Below are 21,709 nucleotides of genomic sequence, written 5' to 3' on the forward strand. Positions count from 1 at the left end.
CTAATCTACAACCATTAAATAATCAGCATACCTCAGCTACATCAACGACCCCAGATGTTATCCCACTGACTCACCAGGAAGTTTCTACACAGCAGGCAATTGCTGAGCCATCAAACCACACCCAGCCACCAGTATTTATAGAAGGAAGGCAGCTCAGGTCTCGCTGTGTTCGCCCTAGAACAAGGACAGAAACACCAGCCTGAAGATGATGAGTGAGACCTCGTCGAAATGTCGCCAGAAATTTCCAAATCCTACACGAGAAGAAACCCGAATATACCAAGACCGTCTATATATATACACACACACACACATACATACAGTGGAACCTCGACTTACAAATTTAATTGGTGCCGGAAGGAGGCACGTAAGTCGAAAAGCTCGTATGACGAAACATTGGAAAAGCGATTAATGCGTGCAAGCCCAAAAATAAGAAACCGGCCGCCACCACCGAAGGAGGCTTGAGCCTCCCGATCCTCCCCGCACCTTTAGCATGCATGTCAGGAGAGAGAGGGAAGGAGGGAGAGAGAAGCAGACGGGCAGCAGCCGCAGCGGAGGCCAAGTCTTGCTCCGGGCTGTGCCCCCTCTGAGCGCTCACCACCTGTCCCTGTCAGCGGCCCAGCCACCTTCAACCGCCCGGACAACCGCCAGAGGGGCTCCTCCGGAGGGGCGCACGGCGAAGGGCTTGAGCCACCGCCTTCTCCTTTCCCCGTGGGAGCGCCTGAGTCAGAGGCAGGTCTTGCCGGGCCGATTGCCAAGCGGGGGCGGGGCGCGGAAGGAGGCGAAGGCGCTGCCGCACCGGCCCCCTCAGGCCGCTCCGTCCCCCTCTGAAGACATCCTTGGCGCTCGCTGCTAGCCGTTTCAAGTCGGGATGGACTGCCTCTTTCTTTCCCCTTCTAAAGTTAAAAAGCAGCCGCAGCGCGCTCGCTGCTAGCCGTTTCAAGTCGGGATGGACTGCCTCTTTCTTTCCCCTTCTAAAGTTAAAAAGCAGCCGCAGCGCGCTCGCTGCTAGCCGTTTCAAGTCAGGATGGACTGCCTCTTTCTTTCCCCTTCTAAAGTTAAAAAGCAGCCGCAGCCCACTCGCTGCTAGCCGTTTCAAGTCGCGATGGACTGCCTCTTTCTTTCCCCTTCTAAAGTTAAAAAGCAGCCGCTGCGCGCTCGCTGCTAGCCGTTTCAAGTCGGGATGGACTGCGGCTGCTCTTTTTAACTTTAGAAGGGGAAAGAAAGACGCAGTCCATCCCGACTTGAAACGGCTAGCAGCGAGCGCGCTGCGGCTGCTTTTTAACTTTAGAAGGGGAAAGAAAGACACAGTCCATCCCGACTTGAAATGGCTACCAGCGAGCGCGCTGCGGCTGCTTTTTAACTTTAGAAGGGGAAAGAAAGACGCAGTCCATCCCAACTTGAAACGGCTAGCGGCGAGCGCGCTGCGGCTGCTCTTTTTAACTTTAAAAGGGGAAAGAAAGACGCAGTCCATCCCGACTTGAAACAGCTACCAGCGAGCGCGCTGCGGCTGCTTTTTAACTTTAGAAGGGGAAAGAAAGACGCAGTCCATCCCGACTTGAAATGGCTAGCGGTGAGCGCGCTGCGGCTGCTCTTTTTAACTTTAGAAGGGGAAAGAAAGACGCCGGAGACGCCTCTGGGGACACTGGAGACGCGGGCGAGCCAAGCTAAGGTCCCTCTTGCTGGGCATGGTGCCGGCTGTCTCTCCCACCCGCTGGTCTCCCTGCCCAGGAATCCTCTGCAGCGCAGTCAGCCGGAGCCCCTTTAGCGCCCCGAGGACGCACCTGACTTCGGGCGGGCGGCTGGCAAAAGGCGCCCCGCTTGGAAACCTGGACCAGATCTCCCGTTTGGTTTGCACAGGGGGGACCAATTGGAGAGGAAGCTGCAGCCGGAGGCAGAGTCCGGTGGATTCCCTCAGCTTCCCCCGCACACCCGCACACCCGCTGCGCCTTGGAGGGCCCGGGTCGGCGGCTCCGGAGCGGAACGGAGGAACTTTCCCTTCGACCGGCCAAGGATGTCTTCGGAGCGGCCTGAGGGGGCCGGTGCGGCAGCGCCTTCGCCTCCTTCCGCGCCCCGCCCCCGCTCGGCAATCGGCCCGGCAAGACCTGCCTCTGACTCAGGCGCTCCCACGGGGAAAGGAGAAGGCGGCGGCTCAAGCCCTTCCCCGTGCGCCCCTCCGGAGGAGCCCCTCTGGCGGTTGTCCGGGCGGGTGAAGGTGGCTGGGCCGCTGACAGGGACAGGCGGTGAACGCTCGTATCCCGAATTTGGGCTCTTAAGTAGAACAAAAATATCTCTCCCCTCCTAGCTCGCATCTCGAAATGCTCGTATATAGAGCAGCTCGTATGTTGAGGTTCCACTGTATATATACATACATATACATATATATATATACATACATACATACATACATATGTACTTATATATATATATATATATATATGTTGTTTTGTTTTTTTTGGTTTTTTTGCTGAATTTGAAAATTAAGGGAGACTAGGATAGATCTATTTCGGCCTTATTTTGGCCTCATCAGCTAGCCATACCCTCACTGGGACTTGAACCTGCAACCTTTGCCTTGTAAGGCAGAGAATTAACCTCTAGGATACAGTATCCAATCCTTATATATATTTTACATTTTACAACAACACAAAGATTGGAACTTCAGCCTGATGATGGTGAATGTGATTTCGCCGAAACGTCGCATAGACATGCAAAATATTACACAGGGCAAAACCCGAACTCAGAACAATCTACATATATATATGTAGAGGCAAAAAGGGAGCTGTGATGTTCCTTCAATATACCAGGGTGATTCGACACAAAATGTAACCCTTCCCTGGTACAGAGCTGAAGGGATTGGATACTGTAGCCTAGAGGATAATTCTCTGCCTTACAAGGCAAAGGTTGCAGGTTCAAGTCCCAGTGGGTATGGCTAGCTGATGAGGCCAAAATAAGGCCGAAATAGATCTATCCTAGTCTCCCTTAATTTTCAAATTCAGCTTAAACATGTGACACATACAGATAGAATTGTCGGCTATCAATAAAATTAACTGCCTTGGAAATGGCCCTGGGTTGGGCCGAGAGGCAAAAAGGGAGCTGTGATGTTCCTTCAATATACCAGGGTGATTCGACACAAAATGTAACCCTTCCCTGGTACAGAGCTGAAGGGATTGGATACTGTAGCCTAGAGGATAATTCTCTGCCTTACAAGGCAAAGGTTGCAGGTTCAAGTCCCAGTGGGTATGGCTAGCTGATGAGGCCAAAATAAGGCCGAAATAGATCTATCCTAGTCTCCCTTAATTTTCAAATTCAGCTTAAACATGTGACACATACAGATAGAATTGTCGGCTATCAATAAAATTAACTGCCTTGGAAATGGCCCTGGGTTGGGCCGAGAGGCAAAAAGGGAGCTGTGATGTTCCTTCAATATACCAGGGTGATTCGACACAAAATGTAACCCTTCCCTGGTACAGAGCTGAAGGGATTGGATACTGTAGCCTAGAGGATAATTCTCTGCCTTACAAGGCAAAGGTTGCAGGTTCAAGTCCCAGTGGGTATGGCTAGCTGATGAGGCCAAAATAAGGCCGAAATAGATCTATCCTAGTCTCCCTTAATTTTCAAATTCAGCTTAAACATGTGACATATATATATATATATATATATATATATATATATATATATATAATTCGTAGATTTTCACGGGTACAAATATGACGGTCTTGGTATATTCGGGTTTCTTCCCATGTAGGATTTGGAAATTTCTGGCAATGTTTCGACAAGGTCTCACTCATCATCTTCAGGCTGGTGTTTCTGTCCTTGTTCTAGGGTGAACATAGCGAGACCTGAGCTGCCTTCCTTCTATAAATACTGGTGGCTGGGTGTGGTTTGATGGCTCAGCAATTTGTCTGCTGTTTAGAAACTTCCTGGTGAGTCAGTGGGGTAACACCTGGGGTCGTTGATGTAGCTGAGGTATGCTGATTAGTTAATGGTTGTTGATTAGGAATGATATCCTGAGTAGTTGGAGCTTGCAGGCTACTTGATTGTTTTGCAATGTGTGTTCTGAGTCTGGTTTCAGTTTTTATGGCTGGGATACGTTTGAGGGCTGGTTTCCAGATGTCTGGTAGGCGGGAGGTATCATCCCGCTTGTTCATATTTTGGGGATGTTTTTCTATCTGGAAGCCATCGAGATATATATATATAAAATAAAATTACAGATAGATGCTGAAATTATCAGAGTTACTGTGCATACTATACTGTACTATATATCAGAGAAACATATCAGGGAGAGGGAGAGGGAGGGAAGGGGGAGAGAGGGAGGGAGGGAGAGGGAGGGGAGAAAGAGGGGGGAGGGAGGGGGAGAGAGAGAGAGAGAGAGAGAGGTCTGCTTATGTTGTCCGTATAGTTTATCTGTGGAGTTCAAAAGAGAAAAGAAGCCTACTCATGAACTTACATAATTATGTAAACTCCAAAAAGAGAAGAAATAAGGAAATCAGCTTCTTGCCATTTTTCTCTTGAAAAAAAAAAGTTGCAGTCTCATTTGAACTGACAGTTCTGTTGTTCCTTTGTAAACCACGGAGTAAAACCCTGGTGTAAACAACATTGTTTTGTGCAAGTTGCCCATGTTCCTTTGTTGGCTCTGACCTCAGATTTCTTTTCTTTTCCAGCACTTGCAGTGCGTGCCTGTCTGCTTTCAATCACACTGCCATTAAAACATCAATGAATCTGAGCTGATGTTCTCTAAAGGGAGTTTGCAACTCTAATAAACAGTCTGAGTAAAAAAGGCCCAGGGCATCCTTATGACAGAGGAGACAAGAGGCAGACAAAGGTGAGAAATTAGAAGAGGTCCTAAAGGCAGCATTTACATCTTGGCACAGGGCCATGTCAGTATGTGACTCAGTCTGAGAGCAAAAGATAATGAGGACAGGTTGACATTCAGAAGGAAATGAAGGAACAAAGCCCAACCAGTAAGTGAAACAGCACGTATACTGAAATTACTCCATAACGTTCATATAACTGAATTTGCTCACACAAACATAGCCCTTTTCTTCTCCAGCAGTTTATTCATCGGTCCCATTAACCTAAACTGAAATAATAAAGTAAAACTTGTTTGAATTAAAAAAAAATCTTACTAAGCAACAAACCACGCATACCGTTCATTGTTCATCCTCAGTGTGAATTGTGATGACTGCTTTTTGTTAGTGTGGGTTGTGCATTGCCCCTCAGACTTGGCTTTGATTTATTTCCACTTGCCTTAATTTCCCTACTGCCAGTCTGCCCACCATAAATCCACTGCTCTGATTCTTCTTATTTTTTTAACATATGCCTTCTCCAACCATGCCCCTAGGTACTCTTCCAGCTTCAAAGGAAGTCACTTTAACAAGCTTGAAGTCAAATACGCAATAGTTTGCAATGACCAGACAAAACTACTTGATGAAAGGGAGAATCAAAGCTATTTTAAACAACCCAAGGGTCTGGATCCTTTTTACCTGCAGTCATGAGAATGATAAATTGCACACAAGCTAGTTGGGAAGCAAAAGGTTAGCAAAATTGGGGTACATAATAAACGAACAGAGGGTAGAGGGCGGGATTAAGCATTCAATTGAAAACAAAAGAACTAGACAAATGATTCTTGGCATAATCTATCCAAATGTCCTTCAATCTTCCCTCTGGGGGAGGTTTCCTTCCACCAGCCCCATATGACTGCTGTCTTCCTGTGACTTGGGTGCCACCCCTGTGCTAAACCCAACAGGAGGAAAAAGGTTGGGTGTGACTGATGATAAGCAACAGGTTGGGAGCTGGTAACTCCTCAGAGTTCCATAAGGAAGGGAAGCTGAAAATCAATAAAGTTTTCACTGAGTAAAAAAGAAGAAGGAAGTAGAAGGACCTGGGAAAGAAGAGATTGGTTTTAGTTCTTTTCCCGACTTTTTAAGACTGTTGCCTGCCTCAATCAACCATATAGCTAGTGTTATAGGACAGATTTTGTCATCAAGATCCAATTATGTAAATCAGTTCAGTCGGTAGTACCTCCATATGAGTGTGCTTTGTACATAGACAAAAACATGTATTTTAAAAAAACAAGTTTTTTGACCTGAGGTTCATGTCCCTATTTTACTCCCTGCTTTTTAAGGCAAAAGAGTAGCCTGCCTAGAGTCAGAAAAGGGAGGAAGGAAAGAGAAGAGAAGAAAGACATTAAGCAACATGATGGAAGTATGGGGTAGTAGTGGATGAAGTTGGAGCATAAAGCCCATTCATATGGAGGACAATGTCTCTATTGTACCCTTCATAATGTGATAGATTGATCCCATCATCTCCAATTGATGTTACCATTTGGTATATTATTTAATAACTATCATCTAACTAAGTGTATTTAATAACTATTGTCCAGTCTCCAACCTTCCTTTTATAGGGAAGGTTGTTGAGAAGGTGGTGTCGCTCCAGCTCCAACGGTCCTTGGATGAAGTCGATTATCTGGGCCCTCAACAGCCAAGATTCATGCCTGGCTATAGCATGGAAGCTACTTTGGTCACACTGATGGATGATCTCTGTTGGGCCTGGGATAGGGGTTTATCCTCTATCCTGGTGCTCCTGGAGCTGATAAAATAGAAGAAACCCACTTTCTAAGTTTGTGGGTAAAAGGTAAGATTTATATACTTGCACCTATTTTTCATTATTTTTAAAGTCATATTACAATTAATAAAACCAAATTATAATTTGCTTTAGTGAGCCAACTAGGTGTAATGGTTAAGGCATCAAGCTGAAAACCAAGCAATTATGAGTTTTAGTCCTGCCTTAGGCAAAAGGTAGGCCATGTAACCTTGGCCAATTGCTTTCTCTCTCAGCTCTAGGAAGGATGCAATGGCAAGCCACTTCTGGAGAAACCTTGCCCCCAAATTACTGGGACCTGGCTAGGCAGTTTCCAAGAATTAGATGGGATTGAATGAAGGAAAGAGAGAGAGAAATTACTTCATGAAAACAGACAAGTGCTGTTTTTCTAGATGGTTCTCTTGTTTGCCTTTACTATTTAGGAAGAAGTCAGTTTTCCAGTGATCTCCCATATAGATAGACAGGCAGGTAGGTATTTGTTTGCTGATAGAATGATGGGATTTAATATGACTGGGGAAATTACATGTCTTCTGAAATATATTAAAGAAGAAAGACGATGTGTGGTAAAGACGGGTAGGGATGAGTGCACTAAAAAGGCAGGGGTTGCAGAGCAAAGCAAACACAATGGCAGAACTGGACAGGACTGATTGAAAACTCAAAAGGGAGACAGAATATTTCCTCCTTGCCTAAAGGAGGAAAGAAACAGATCATGGTTGAGGTTGCCTGCAGTTCCAGTTCTCCAAACACAGCTCAGAGCTTCCTAAATCTTATTGCAGAAATCCAATGATATCTTTGTCTTTTTCACCCCCACGCTTCCCAAAGATATAGAATAATTGTAGTATTCCTCCAAGGAACGTAACATATTAACAACTGCAAACAACTTGACATGTCCCTTAAAGGTCTTAACTGCCCCCAAGCAACAAAGATAGGTTGAAAAACACCTCTATAAATGGAGAAAAATACTTTGAAATGCCCCCAGTCTCCCCATTTTAATAATAAGGGGTGGGATACTGCCTGGATGGGGGGGGGCAGGAAAAATGGAGCTCCACCCCAGAGCACCCAATTTGCACTGAAAGGTGTTGAAAGAAAATGCAGGGTGTCCTGCATAAGCCACATCCACAGTGTGGTAGTAAAAATTTTGGTAGCCCTTCACTGATTTAAGGTCACTAACTCAGGCTGATATCTAACCTGGAGACTTCCCATCTGCCCAAACAATGCATAGACAGGAGTCATGTATGTGCTAATCTACTTTATAGAAGATAACTTTTTTTTTTAAAGGGCAGGAACATAACAGAAAATACTTATTGGTGACAGGAAGGGCCAGTAAGCACTCAAACTCCATTCAGTTGCCCAGACTCTACCCTGCAAGGGATTATGGAATCATTAAAAGAGGATGATGATAACATAAAATACTTATTGAATAAATGACCACTAACTAAAATGAATTGTCTACATATAAACCCCCTTTAAAGAAAATTGATCCACATAGCTAAACTCAACCATTCTCTACATTGGATGTCCAGGATGAAATGTCAATCTGAAGATGGCTTCAGTTAAACATTTCTTGTTGATTCTACATCATACGTCAATGAGTAGACTAGAGTTTCCATTATGTGTTTTAGTTCATTTTCTTCTCCCTCTTTAAAGGTAGTCAAACTTTCACCCTGGAGTTCTGATCACTCTTATTTTGTGCTCAAGTAGTTGCTGGAAATCAAAATGTAAATGCTGATTTCTGTATGTGGGTTTGCTATAGACTTCAGTATTAAGCCTTCTATGTTCCTTATTGTGTACAGCATAGTCCAGGAAGGCCAGACTGTTTTATTCAACACTTTCCTGTGTCAACGTAATCAATCTCCCCATGGAGTTAATGTGTGGGGTGAAGTCTTTCAGCTTCAAGGTTGGTCCTCCTAAATTGTCTAAGGAAATGAATCTATCCCTAGCATTAGTTTTTGACCGTGATTCCAAGTATACCTAACCCTAACCTTAACCCTGTCGCTAGATTCATTTTCATTGGCAATGAGATTTTCCCATGTGGATTACTGTATATCCTTATCAACTCCGAATAAAAGGTGTAACTGTTACTTTCCTTAAAAAAACCACTAAAAATCCATCACTACCATTAGCGTTTAGCCATTATTCTAAGTACACATAACCCTAACCCTTACCCTAGATTGACTTTCATTGTCAATGGGATTTTCCCATGCAATTTACTGTGCATAGTAATGTACTCTAAATGAAAATCTGTCACTGTTACTTTCCTCTAAGCACCCATCCTTTGCATTCATTTTAGGACTATGATTCCATGTTGACGTAACCCTAAGACTAATCCAAACCCAAACCCTAAACCCAGATGTTTTTTCATTGGTAATGGGATTTTCCCATGTGGTTTACTGTACTTAATAATGTCGGAACAAGAAGGTATAACTGTTACTTTCCTTAGAAAATCAATAAGACTCTCTTCTTAGCATTAGTTTTTGGTCACGTTTCCAAGTAGTCACATGTTTCTTGAGCCAATGCCTGAACTGTATTCTTTTGAACCATTTTTTTCTTTTTCTTTTATGGAGGCACTTGGCTGAGTAGATATTTGTTGAAATAATTTCCATGGGATGAAAATTTGCATTTGACTCTTTTATGTTTCATTATCAGCTGTATATATATATGTGTGTGTGTGTGTGTGTGTATGTATACTAGTCCCTAATCCTAACCCTAACCCTTCATTTTCAATTCAGCAAAAATATGTTACAGATATACATATACATATACAGTGTTCCCTCAATTTTTGTGGGAGATACGTTCCGAGACCATCCACAAAAGTCGAATTTCCACGAAGTAGAGATGCGGAAGTAAATACACCATTTTTGGCTATGGACAGTATCACAAGCCTCCCTTAACACTTTAAACCCCTAAATTACCATTTCCCATTCCCATAACAACCATTTACTCACCATTATTACTGATACTCACCGTTGAATAAGACACTTTGTGATCCTGATATTTATAAACATAATTATTTATTAACAATTATAATTTTTTTTGTTATTTATTTGCAAAAATTATTAGTTTGGCAATGACGTGTGATGTCATCAGTCAGGAAAAACCATGGTATAGAAAAAAACCTGTGAAGTATTTTTTAATTAATATTTTTTGAAAAACCATGGTATAGGCTATTCGCGAAGTTCAAACCCGCAAAAATCAAGGAAACACTGTACATCTATACATCTATAATATATATCACCCATACAGAAAGCTGTAATACTGCAGGCATAGTTAAAGTAATCACACAGCATTAATGCTTGTCACTCTGACTGAAATGATTGTGGATTGACCCTGATTGGATTGGTATCTTAATTGGTTCCTGAAATTTGGTTTTCCTGTGGACTGAATGAAATGTTGGTTCTCCTTCCTCACTCAATATACACTCCAACGAACCCGGTTATCTGTTGCTACTTTAAAATGTAGACTGTTAACTTCTTTGACTCTTTTCTTTTTCATTTGTACGCAGTCAGATTTTTCAGTAGATATCTGATTATTCATTTATCTTGTATCACACATGATACAGTATGATTTTTTTCGGTATCTTAAAACCCTTTAAGAGCGTGAAGAGATTAAACCTAATTAATCACAGCTTGATTATCTGTATTGTCCTGCCATGTGGTAAGAATTTTATCATATATAAATGATAAAATGTCATTAGCAAAACACAACATTGCCTTAGCTAGTTGTTTATCTCCACACAATCTGAATTGAATAAAGGCAGAATCACACTTCCTTATCCCACAACATCAACATAACATGCATTCGCCCCTCCTGAATGCTATCAACCAAGTGTAGAAGTGTTTGAAGGGCAGAATGGGTAAAGCTGTTTCAACAGAGTGAATCTCTATGTCCTTCTGGGATTTCATTGCATGTTTCAAGAGTGTCAAACCTTTTACCAATGTAGAAACAATACTGGAAAGAGGGCAAGATTATTGCAAATTTGAGAAGGATCTTAAGTTCTTAGGTAATCCTTAAAGCAGGCAAATATTATTGAAAATGTATTTGAGAATACAGTGTTCCCTCGATTTTCGCGGGTTCGAACTTCGCGAATAGCCTATACCACAGTTTTTCAAAAAATATTAATTAAAAATACTTCCTATACCATGGTTTTTCCCACCTGATGATGTCATATGTCATCGGCAAGCTAATAATTTTTGCAAATAAATAACAAAAAAAATAATTATTGTTAATAAATAATTATGGTTATAAATATCAGGATCACTAAGTGTCTTATTCAATGGTGAGTACCAGCAATAATAGTGAGTAAATGGTTGTTAAGGGAATGGGAAATGGTAATTTAGGGGTTTAAAGTGTTAAGGGAAGGCTTGTGATACTGTTCATAGCCCAAAATAGTGTATTTACTTCCGCATCTCTACTTCACGGAAATTCGACTTTCGCGGGCGGTCTCGGAACGCATTCCCCGCGGAAATCAAGGGAACACTGTATCTCCATTAACAGAAAATTAAAGAAAATGATGTATAAACTTAAATATTTTTTTTATTTTTTTAAAAAGGATGTTTCTAAAAGAAAAAAATATTCTACAAGGGTAGTTTGTAGGGAGAGATCTAAATTTAATACTGCAATTTAAAGCTTCTATCTTAAGAAGTAAAAAAAAGAGAGGCATTAGAAACTTTTGACTTAAAAAAAGTGTTTAAAGAAAGTCTAGCACTTCAAAAAAAAAAAAAGGATAAAAAAAGAGTGTTTTTCCCCACCCGGTAAGGTAAAAGAATGTGAAAGAATACAATGAATCTTGTTAATAAAAATGGTGACAGTTCACAAAGATTATTAAGTGCAAAAAGAAATACTATTTCTATAGAAAGGAAGATAAAGTAGGAATGGTAAGATTGATTATTTTATTCGAAGAGTAAAAATTATTTAAACATGTTTTTCACTTGGATATCATTTCTGGGTTTTATGCTTGTGATTAAAAAAAATGAAACTTTGGGTTTTTTGATGACAAGGATTTGTCATTATAGAAATGATTAGTTATGTATGAATGTGTAAAAGCAAAATTTGAGGCTGGAGTGTTTTTATCTTTTATCTAAGAAGAGTCAGAAGTCAACAACCTCCCCTTGTTTTCTCCCCCCCCCTTTGTATCTTTCTTTTCCCCATTCCTTTCCCTTCCTTTAATCTCCAATTTCTATTTTTTCTTTCTATTTTATATAATTAAACAAATAAATAAAATTGAATGAGAACTGTCTTCTCTACTCAACTAAAATTGTATGAAGAAAAATATCTGCACTTATGACTACTGAACATATCCAAAGGTTTTGGGGCATCTCAGATGGTCTCAACAAACACAGTGGGTTTTAACACACAACAACTATTCATGGATATGATGTTATCCATTCAGTCTGTATGACTCTTGGTGATTCTATGGGGTAGGCACATTTTCTGATCTTGCATTACTTCTTTGAGTTGTTCTGTGCTTTGGCTGGGGCAGCTTTGATGGGGGTTAATGGATGTTGTGGTTAGCTCTGGCTCAGCTCCTGCCCCAAGGACTGTGGATGTGGGGGAGACATCCACATGCTGCAGGCCTGTTTTGCCCCCGGTGGAATCTGCTGATGAAGGCTCCTCTGACCAAGAAGACACGAGTGACAGGGAGGAGGAGAGTGTGGCAGACAGCTCAGAAGGAGATCAATTATCTAGCTCCTCCTTGGATTCAGAACAAGAGTTAATGATACAGCCACGCATGTGGAGAGTGATGCATAGGCAACAACAACTGAGAGATTATTATCAAAGAAAATAAGGCCACCTGTGGTTGGGTGGGGCTGTGGTAATTAGTGAGGCTGCTATAAATAGCAGCCTGTGGGCTTGGCCATTGTGGAGGATTATCTGATTGTTGTGTTTCGTGCCTGCTTTATACTGACTTTGATCTTTGTGTGCTGATTTTCCCCCGCTTTGAAACTAAACCAGAGCAAAGTATGGTTCACTTTGTGAAAGAAGAAGGACTGTGAATTCCCTCACAGCTGCAAGCTAAGTATCACAGAACTGATAAGGGACTTGTACAAATTACCAGTTTGTTTGGAGACCAGTGCCCTTTGCTATACCAAAAGAGGGCTTAGTTTAAGTGAATGTTCATTATAAAGAACATTGTTTTGAATTTTCAAACGTGTGTGTGTCTGAAATTTGTACCTGTGAATTTTTAGGAGGAGTGTACCAGAGAGCCCGACAGAACAATGGATAAGGTACTGTAATTAGTTGCCTGAATCTGCATAATAATTCTGTCTTCTTCTCTTTTCCACTTCATCCTTCATCCAAGTTTAAATCCTACATCAGACTGGCCATTTTTTGCATTTGATGCAACGAAATTCAGCTCATATAAGTTATGTCTTTCAGTAAATTTGTTAGTCAGAAAAGATGCTACTAGAGTTTTCTCTCTCTCTTTTTGCCTTAGGATAATAACTCTACACTACTGATTTATTAAATTTTATTCTTTGAATCATCTCCTGCTTTCTCCACCTTCTACATGACATTATTTATTTCCCCACTCACTAGGTTGACTGGTCTTCAGTTACTGTGGACTCATTTGATGAAGGACAAAAATTTCTTTCACCCTAATTTCCCTGTCAAAATTAAAGATTAATCTAAAATTACATTAATCTAAAATTAAAGATTTGATTACCTTCTCTGAGATTACAGTATTTGATGGGAATCCATTCTCAAAATAATTCTGAAATCTGGAAGTCTCATTTATAATCAATGAGAGATATAATTAAAGACCACCATGGCAGAACTGCAGAAAAAACAATTGCTGCCAACCTGTCTTCCATTGAGGACCTGTATACTGCATGAGTCAAAAAGAGGGCAGTGAAAATATCTACAAACTCCTCACATCCTGGACACAAAGTGCTTCAACTCCTACCCTCAAAATGATGCTATAGAGCAGTGTTTCCCAACCTTGGCAACTTGAAGATATTTGGACTTCAACTCCCAGAATTCCCCAGCCAGCATTGGCTGGCTGGGAAATTCTGGGAGTTGAAGTCCAAATATTTTCAAGTTGCCAAGGTTGGGAAACACTGCTATAGAGCACTGCACACCAAGACAATTAGACTGCACACCAAGACAAGAACAGATTTTCCCGAACGACATTACTCTGCTAAACAAATTTTTTCCTCATTGCTTATTTATAACTTATGACTATCATTAAATTTTGTACTTCATAATTCTTGACAAATGTATCTTTTCTTCTGTGTATACCGAGAGCATATGCACCAAAGACAAATTCCTTGTATGTCCAATCACAGTTGGCCAATAAAGAATTCTATTCTATTCTGTTCTGTTCTATTTTATTCACATGTTCATTTCTTCACCTTGAATTTGCAAATTAAATTCTATCAAGCTAAATCATTACATAAATGCAAAGGTCTAGGCCGCTATTCTACCTGCACTGAGGTGTTTCTTGTCTTATGCATTATGGACTGTATTGATATGATTATGGTGTTCTGGTTTGATTGTTTCAAAAGGATAAATGCTATTGTTTGAACATTATTATCTAGTAGAATCCTATCAGCAGGCCAAATGCTATCTCCTCCTTCAATTCAGACTATCTTTAATATATCTTTGAATACTACAGTGCTAAAGACATTAGCATTAATGATTTCTTCCCTTTGTGAAAATCTAGCATTTTCTTCAGTTTATTCAAATTCTTTAGGTCAGATTTAAATTTGCATATTCATTCATTCATTCATTCATTCATTCATTCATTCATCAAATTTACATGTTCTCTACCTCACTATCCAAAGAGACTCTGAATAACAATATTTTTTTATGGATTGTTAACAATAACAGATTATCACAAAAATGATAATGAATCAACCAATGCTATTCATTAGTGCTTCACTTAAAGTGAAGCAAAATAAGTCTACAGTGCAATTTAATAACAAAATTACATTGATGTCTGTTCTGTCTGCGTGCCCCTAGACTTCAACACCAACTGGAAAAAACAGCCAGACACGCTGGTACAAACAAAGGCACTTTATAGTTTGAAAAATAAACACAGAGAAAAACCTGTTCTTCCCAACAGGCAGGCTATGAGACTTCACAGCAGAATCCTGACGGCCAGACAATACAGCAGACTTCTTGCTGGCACACCCACCACTGTAGAGAATAAGACCCACATCTTTTCCCCCCAAGGTTTCAGTATTCAAAGTCACAAACCAGAATTCCAAGACGCCAAAGATCACAGCCAGGTCCCAGGACTCCCAAAGATAATACTCCACAAGCCAGGAAGGGTGGGTCTGCCTTTTCAGCCTTTCCAGAGAGCACCACACCCAAACCCAGCTGTTGCCTCTTTAGTGCTGAAAGTACCTGGCTAATTGTCCCCTTCGTTGTGTTGCTCTTCTCTGCCGGTGATCGATGATTGCTTGTGCATTTTCATCTAAGGAATCCAGGCTGCTTGCTGGGGAGAGCTCCCCCTCGGGGGACTCTGGCTGTCCTCCCTCTCCCTCAGCCTGAGATTCCTCCTCCCCGTCTGCCTGAACCTCCTGTTCCTCATCCTCCCCCTCTGAGCAGGAAGCCGGCAGAGGATCAGCCGTTCCCTGAGGGGCCTCAGACGGAATCACAACAGATGTCCAAAATAATGCAGAAGACTAAGGCAATCTTTAAATAAACAAGGCTTACTAGCTGTACAACTGATCATTCAAAGTGTTGGTCATGACCTTTAAAGCCCTACATGTCATTGGACCAGAGAACCTCCGGAACCGCCTGCTACCGCACGAATCCCAGCGGCCGATAAGGTCCCACAGAGTTGGCCTTCTCCGGGTCCCGTCGACTAAACAGTGTCATCTTACGGGCCTCAGGGGAAGAGGCTTCTCTGTGGCGGCCCCGGCCCTCTGGAATCAACTCCTCCCGGAGATTAGAACTGCTCCCACCCTCCTTATCTTCCGTAAACTACTTAAGACCCACCCATACTGCCAGGCATGGGGATTTGAGACACCTTTCCCCCAGGCTTATTATAATTTATGTTTGGTATGTATGTGTTGTTTGGTTTTTAATTATGATAGGGTTTTTAGGGTTTTTTTTAAATATTAGATTTGTGCCAGTATAATATTGTTTTTATCATTGTTGTGAGCCGCCCCGAGTCTTCGGAAAGGGGCGGCATACAAATCTAATAAATTATTATTATTATTATTATTATTATTATTATTATTATTATTATTCATTAAAATTATAGATTTGCAATATGGGTGCAAACAGCTCTTTCCACCTCCTACAAATATTCATTTTCTTCTACTAAGGTTTAAAGCTATTTTATTTGAAGGCAGAACATGTTCAATTTTTGAATGCTTTATTTTATTTCTTAACTGGGAAAGTGGCAACTCCTGAGTTCCCTGCCATCCAGATTTCTTGATTTAACTCTCCTTTTCTCATTAGGAGTCCCAGAGGCAGCAGTGGGCTACCAGCTGGAACGTTAAATTGCGCTCGCCGCTGCGACTCATAAGTTCTTGAAGGACCAGCGTGATTTTGCTGCTGCACTTGTAGAGGTAGCAAAATTGCGCCCCTGTTTCGGCAAGGTTTTACGTGTGGCTCTGTGTGCGATTTTTCTACCTCCACAGGTGCAGCAGCAAAATCGCACTGGTCCAGCAAAAACTTATGATCCGCAGCAGCGAGCACAATTTAACATTCTAGCTCATAGCCCACCACTGCCCAGAGGTGACACTATTACATATCTTTAGATGAGAAAACCCCAAATGCAGGAAACACCTATGCCAAAACATCACAAATCTACTACTATTTATATTTTCTATTTTTCACAATAACTTTATGTAAAAACAAATTAGATTTTTCTAATTAAAAAGAAAAGAAGACCAGCATGTTTCAAACACTCAAATATTTTTGTTTCTAAGAATGACCCTGTGTTATTTTGGATACTTGGGAAGTTTGCCCACCTGTCTAGAATTAAAGACAAAGAAAAACAATACAAAGCTGAGACACAGCTTAAGAAGTTAAAAGCTCCTTAATAATTTGCCATCCAGCAGGTCCATGTTTTAGAACTGACCATGCCCCATCATGTTGGCAACTGTTTGTCAATGAAGAAGCCTTTCCATAATATGCATTTGTAATTATGTGTGCTACTTGGCCTCCACATTTCTAGTGTGCACATCAGAAACAAAAGGTGAGGTTTCCCTCTGCCCAATTTGTAATTTTTTAAACATACAACTAGTGTTGGGCAAACCCAACGAAGTTCAGGTTCGGCGAACTCACCTGAACTTTGCCGTGAAGTTCGGGTGAGTTTGCTGAACCCGAACCCGAACTTTTACTTGCAGCAAGCTGCTGCGGGGTCCTTTTCTGTAAAAATAAACAAGGAGGTGGGGAATTCCCCACCTCCTTTTGCTTCCTTTTATTTTTACAGAAAAGGATGCCGCAGCGGTGCAGCAAGCAAATGGAGGTGGGAAATCCCATGAAGGGATTCCGGAGGTGGAGCTTTGACGTCACAGAGACTCCTTCTGCCTCATTTTGGCTGGCCAGGAAGTAGTCTCCGTGATGTCAAAGCCCCGCCCCCAGAATCCCTTCATGGGATTTCCCAACTCCTTTTTCTTGCAGCGCCACAAGCAAAAGGAGGTGGGAAATCCCATGATGGGATTCCCCACTCTCCTCCCGGGTAGCGCCGTTTTGCGGTGTTTGGCTGAACCCGAACTTTACCCGAACTTTTTAAAAAGTTCGGGTTTGGCATGCTGAACACTGCAAAGTTTGGCATGAACCCTAACTTTGCAGGTTTGGTTCACCCAACACTACGTACAACCTTAAAATTCAGTGAAAGAAGGACGATGTCCTGTTTATTAAACTACCTCTGCAGGGACACTTTGCTTGAGAAGTCCTTTGACAGAGCATGAAAGATACTATAATGTGGTCATGTCCTCTTAAACTATTTGTCTAATTAATTTGAGAGGTTGCAGCAATTATTTTTGTTATCTCTGACAGCTGTATTAAAAGAACTTAAATGTAGGGACGTTGTTTTTTTCCCTCAAACACACAGAGAATGAGAAAGAAATATTCCAAAATATTTACAATTGAAGTAGCAAAGCAAAGAAAAAAAAGATCAAAATAAATTAAGGAACCTATGTGCATGCTTTGATATGATTAGGGCTATAGCTTGCATCTGAAGAAGCAAGATTCATATCTGTTCAATAATATCTTCAGTGTATTGACTATGTGTAGCTTACACACAGCTAGCAATGGATAAAATGAACTTCAGGAGGTGTAATATTATAAATCTGTTTTATACTAGTGTCTTCACTTTTACACTTCTTAGGTAGTGAGAACATAGTTCTGACAGTATTAGGGTGGTGTCAGAATCAGTATGTTACAATAGAACTTTGGACTGGTGCTTTTAATTAGTCCCAACATTCCTGTGCTGCACAGGATATGTAGATTTGTGTTGATTGAAAAGCCGCAGTGGTAGTCTATAAACAACAGTGAAAAATAACAGTGAAAAATAAAATAAGCTGCACCTTTTCAATGCTACTTTTGGAAGTCTATTCAAATCCCTAGCACAATCCTTATTTCCACATTATATTTATAATTCTTCAAAGGAATGCATAAAGCTATCTTATTTCAGGTCAAATTCCCATATCATCTCTCTTCGTATGATATATTCAGACTGATCACAGCTTCTAAGCATCTCAGCCAGGGAATCTTTCTCTTTTTCTATTGCCTAATCCTTTTCACCCAAGAAACAAGGATGACAGGAAGAATATTATTCATAGAAGGCAGAACTGCAGAAAAAATAATTACTGCCAATCTGCCTCCCACCCATATACTGCTTGAGTCAAAAATAAGGCAGTAAAAATATTTACTGACCTCTCGCATCCTGGATATAAATTGTTTCAACTGTCAGGAATTTTCTCCTTAGTTCTAAGTTGCTTTCCTCCTTGATTAGTTTCCACCCATTGCTTCTTGTCCTACCCTCAGGAGTCAGGTGCTTTGGAGAATAGCCTGACTCCCCCTTCTTTCTGGCAATCCCTGAGATATTGGAACACTGCTATCATGTCTCTCCTAGTCATTATTTTCATTAAACTAGACATACCCAGTTCCTGCAACCTCCAGTCCCTTAATCATCTTTGTTGCTCTTCTTTTTACTCTTTCTAGAGTCTCAACATTCTTTTTATATCGTGGTGACCAAAATTGAATGCAGTATTCCAAGGTTGGCCTTACCAAGGCCTTATAAAGTGATATTAACACTTCACGTGATCTTGATTCTATCCCTCTGTTAATGCAGCCTAGAATTGTGTTGGCTTTTTTGGCAGCTACTGCACACTGCTGGCTCATATTTAAATGATTGTCCACTAGGACTCCAAGATCCCTCTCATAGTTATTACTGTTGAGAACGGTACCACATATACTGTACCTGTGCATTTTGTTTTTCTAAAATGTTTTCCTTGAAGATTTGGATCTTCTCCCAGGCCTTTGGCAAGGGGGAGTGAAGCCCCTTTGGATCACGTTTGTTTATTTTCTTTTTGTTTTTATTGTTCCTATATGGTTCTTGTCATCTTTGCCATCTTTTCTTCTTCATTTTTATCCTAGTTGTCTTTTTTTAATGTTTTGTATTTGTGAACCACCAAGAATCTTTTTAGACTCAGATGGCATTCAAATCAAATAGATAGAGAGATGATAGATAGATGATAGAGAGATATAATTTTCTAGAGATAACTGAGTATGACCTTTACATTTGATTTTTCATATGTTTTCTTCAGTAAGAAGGCAAGCTTATAATATGTTCAGTCATCATTCACTTAAGCACAGGGAAGTCTTACCTTAGTGTGATTGGTACAAGGACATCTCTGTTAATGGAGTGATTGGCAGCCACTGTCAAAATGTTTGGAGAAGGGCCACAGCCAAATTGAGCAGTTGGCTTCCCATTCACAAGGTAAAGATGAAGGAAATGTTCTTCTGCAAATTCATCACTAGCTTTAAAAAGAATGAAATTATTAAGTTATGTGACACTTACACAGAGATAAAGAAATTCAATTCTTGCTCAGTTTTATGCCTCATCTCGATTTTCTCCAATTGACTAATATTATTCCCCTCTGCCTTTTGGGGATGGGAGGAGAAAATAGTGGAGAAATTTTATTTTCCCCACTGTTTACTGTATAGGAACAGCCTTCTTCAAATATCACAGAACATGAGATATTTCAGTATCTATTTTTATTTTTAGGTATCTTCCTTATTCACCAATTCCTTTCCATTACAGTTCCAACACAATTGTGAGGATTTCCATGGCTGTCTTACATTCCAGAAACCAATATGATTCATACCAGTTCCTTCTTCAGAGTAAAAAGTAGCTTTTTTGAAAAAGTATTTCCATAACTCTACAAACCTCAGTTATACTTTTCTGTTGACACAGTCTCAATAAGCACAAAATGAAATATTTGGGAATTTGGTTATTTAAAAATCCATCAAAAATAACAACGGCCAATTACAACTTAATATGGAAAAAAATCCAGAAGCAGATCAAAAATTGGAAGGGTAAAAATTTAGGAAGAATGGCTAAGATTAGGGCCCTTAAGATGATGATAATACCAAAGATGATGTATTTGTTTCAAGTTTTACCGGGTAGTTTTCCTGAGGCAAAATTAAGAGAATGGGATAATAGACTAAACTTTTGGATTGAAGGAGAGAAAAAATCCAGAATAAGGAAGCATTGGCAGTTTGCACAAGAAAAAGAGGGAGGTTGGGGAAGCCCATGCCTAGTATTATATAGAAATGCATTTCAAATCGAAAGGTTAATCGAGCTACAGTTATGGGGGGGGAAAGAAATGGGTAGAATTAGAAAGAGAAATTAATAATATAAATAACAAAGAATTATTATTTAAAAATTGGAGTAGAATTGAAACCGGTACCCTAAGTGATCCTTTTAAAGCATGTTTAGAAATATGGCTTAAATGGCAGAGGACAAGTGGAATAAAGATATCCAAGCTATCAACGTTACATGTATTGAATATAGGGGACGATGCTAATTTAACTAGAATTATTAAAATATTAAATAGTAAAAGGGTAATGAGAATTGAACAGTTATATGAGAAAGATGGAAGAGTTAGTAGAACTAGATTGGAATGGTGGATCGGTAAACAGAAATGGTTACAGATTAATGCAATATGTACATATTTAAATAAAAGTGAGAATAAAGAAGCCTTCTTACGAGAAGAAAATAGCTTGGAAAAAATAATAAGTGTAAAGATAAATGAAAGTAAAGCACAAGCTAGTAATATATATAGAATGCTATTGCAGAGGGAAGAAGAAGTAGTTAAAAGTTTAACAAGATGTTGGCAGGATGACTTACAAATAGACGAAAGAGAAATGGAAGAAATAATAGAAAATATATACAAGATTAAAAATACGAGAGTTAAAGAGATGAGAAGAAAATTTTTACATAAGTGGTACTATACACCTGTACAAATTGCACACTTCCAGGGGAAAGAGAAGGGTAAATGTTGGCATGGGTGCCAGAAAAAAGGAATTTTTATGCATATGATCTGGGAATGTGCAGAAATACAGAAATTCTGGAAGGTAGTCCAGAATGAAATTAATAAAATGTTAAACATCAACTGGGTAATTACAAAAGAAACAGCAATCTTAATTAAATATAGGGAACTAGGAGAATCTAAAGAAATTAAAACTGTAGCATTGGAAAGTGCTCAAGCGGTGATAGTATTAGGATGGAAAGACTCTACAAAATGGACACTACAGAATTGGTACTGGTACATGGTGGATCACATACATTTTGAAATTATGGAAATAAGATTAAATAATTTTGATGAGAATAAACTAGAGAAGCTGATGGTGCGATGGAACAAGGTAAAAGATTATATGTTAAGTAGAATCTGTGATGTAAATACGAAAAATAAATTACAATCACTCTTTTAGTAAAAATCGTTCAAGACAGAGCCAAGGATTAATAGATAGATAAATAACTTAAAATTCTTTGAATCCATCTATAGGGGTGATGGGGTGTGTGTGTTGTTTGGTGATGGGCACATGCACTGTGCACTGTTATATGTTTGTTTTTTGTAAACCTATAAAATCAATTAAAAAAATTTATTTAAAAAAAAAAGACACAGTCTCAATAAGCACGGAG

General features: G+C 40.2%; 1 protein-coding gene across 1 annotated transcript in view; it reads right to left on the reverse strand.

Moving 5' to 3' along the window:
* The window catches only part of EYS (eyes shut homolog), a 1,050,766-nt gene that overhangs the window by 124,574 nt on the left and 904,483 nt on the right, over positions 1 to 21,709 (reverse strand). The window contains exon 39 of the mRNA XM_070763632.1: positions 19,389 to 19,542. Coding sequence (XP_070619733.1) covers positions 19,389 to 19,542 — 154 coding nt within the window. The remainder of the gene's footprint in view (positions 1 to 19,388; positions 19,543 to 21,709) is intronic.

The sequence above is a fragment of the Erythrolamprus reginae genome, chromosome 1 (assembly GCF_031021105.1).
Source record: "Erythrolamprus reginae isolate rEryReg1 chromosome 1, rEryReg1.hap1, whole genome shotgun sequence".
Classification (NCBI taxonomy): Eukaryota; Metazoa; Chordata; class Lepidosauria; order Squamata; family Dipsadidae; genus Erythrolamprus; species Erythrolamprus reginae.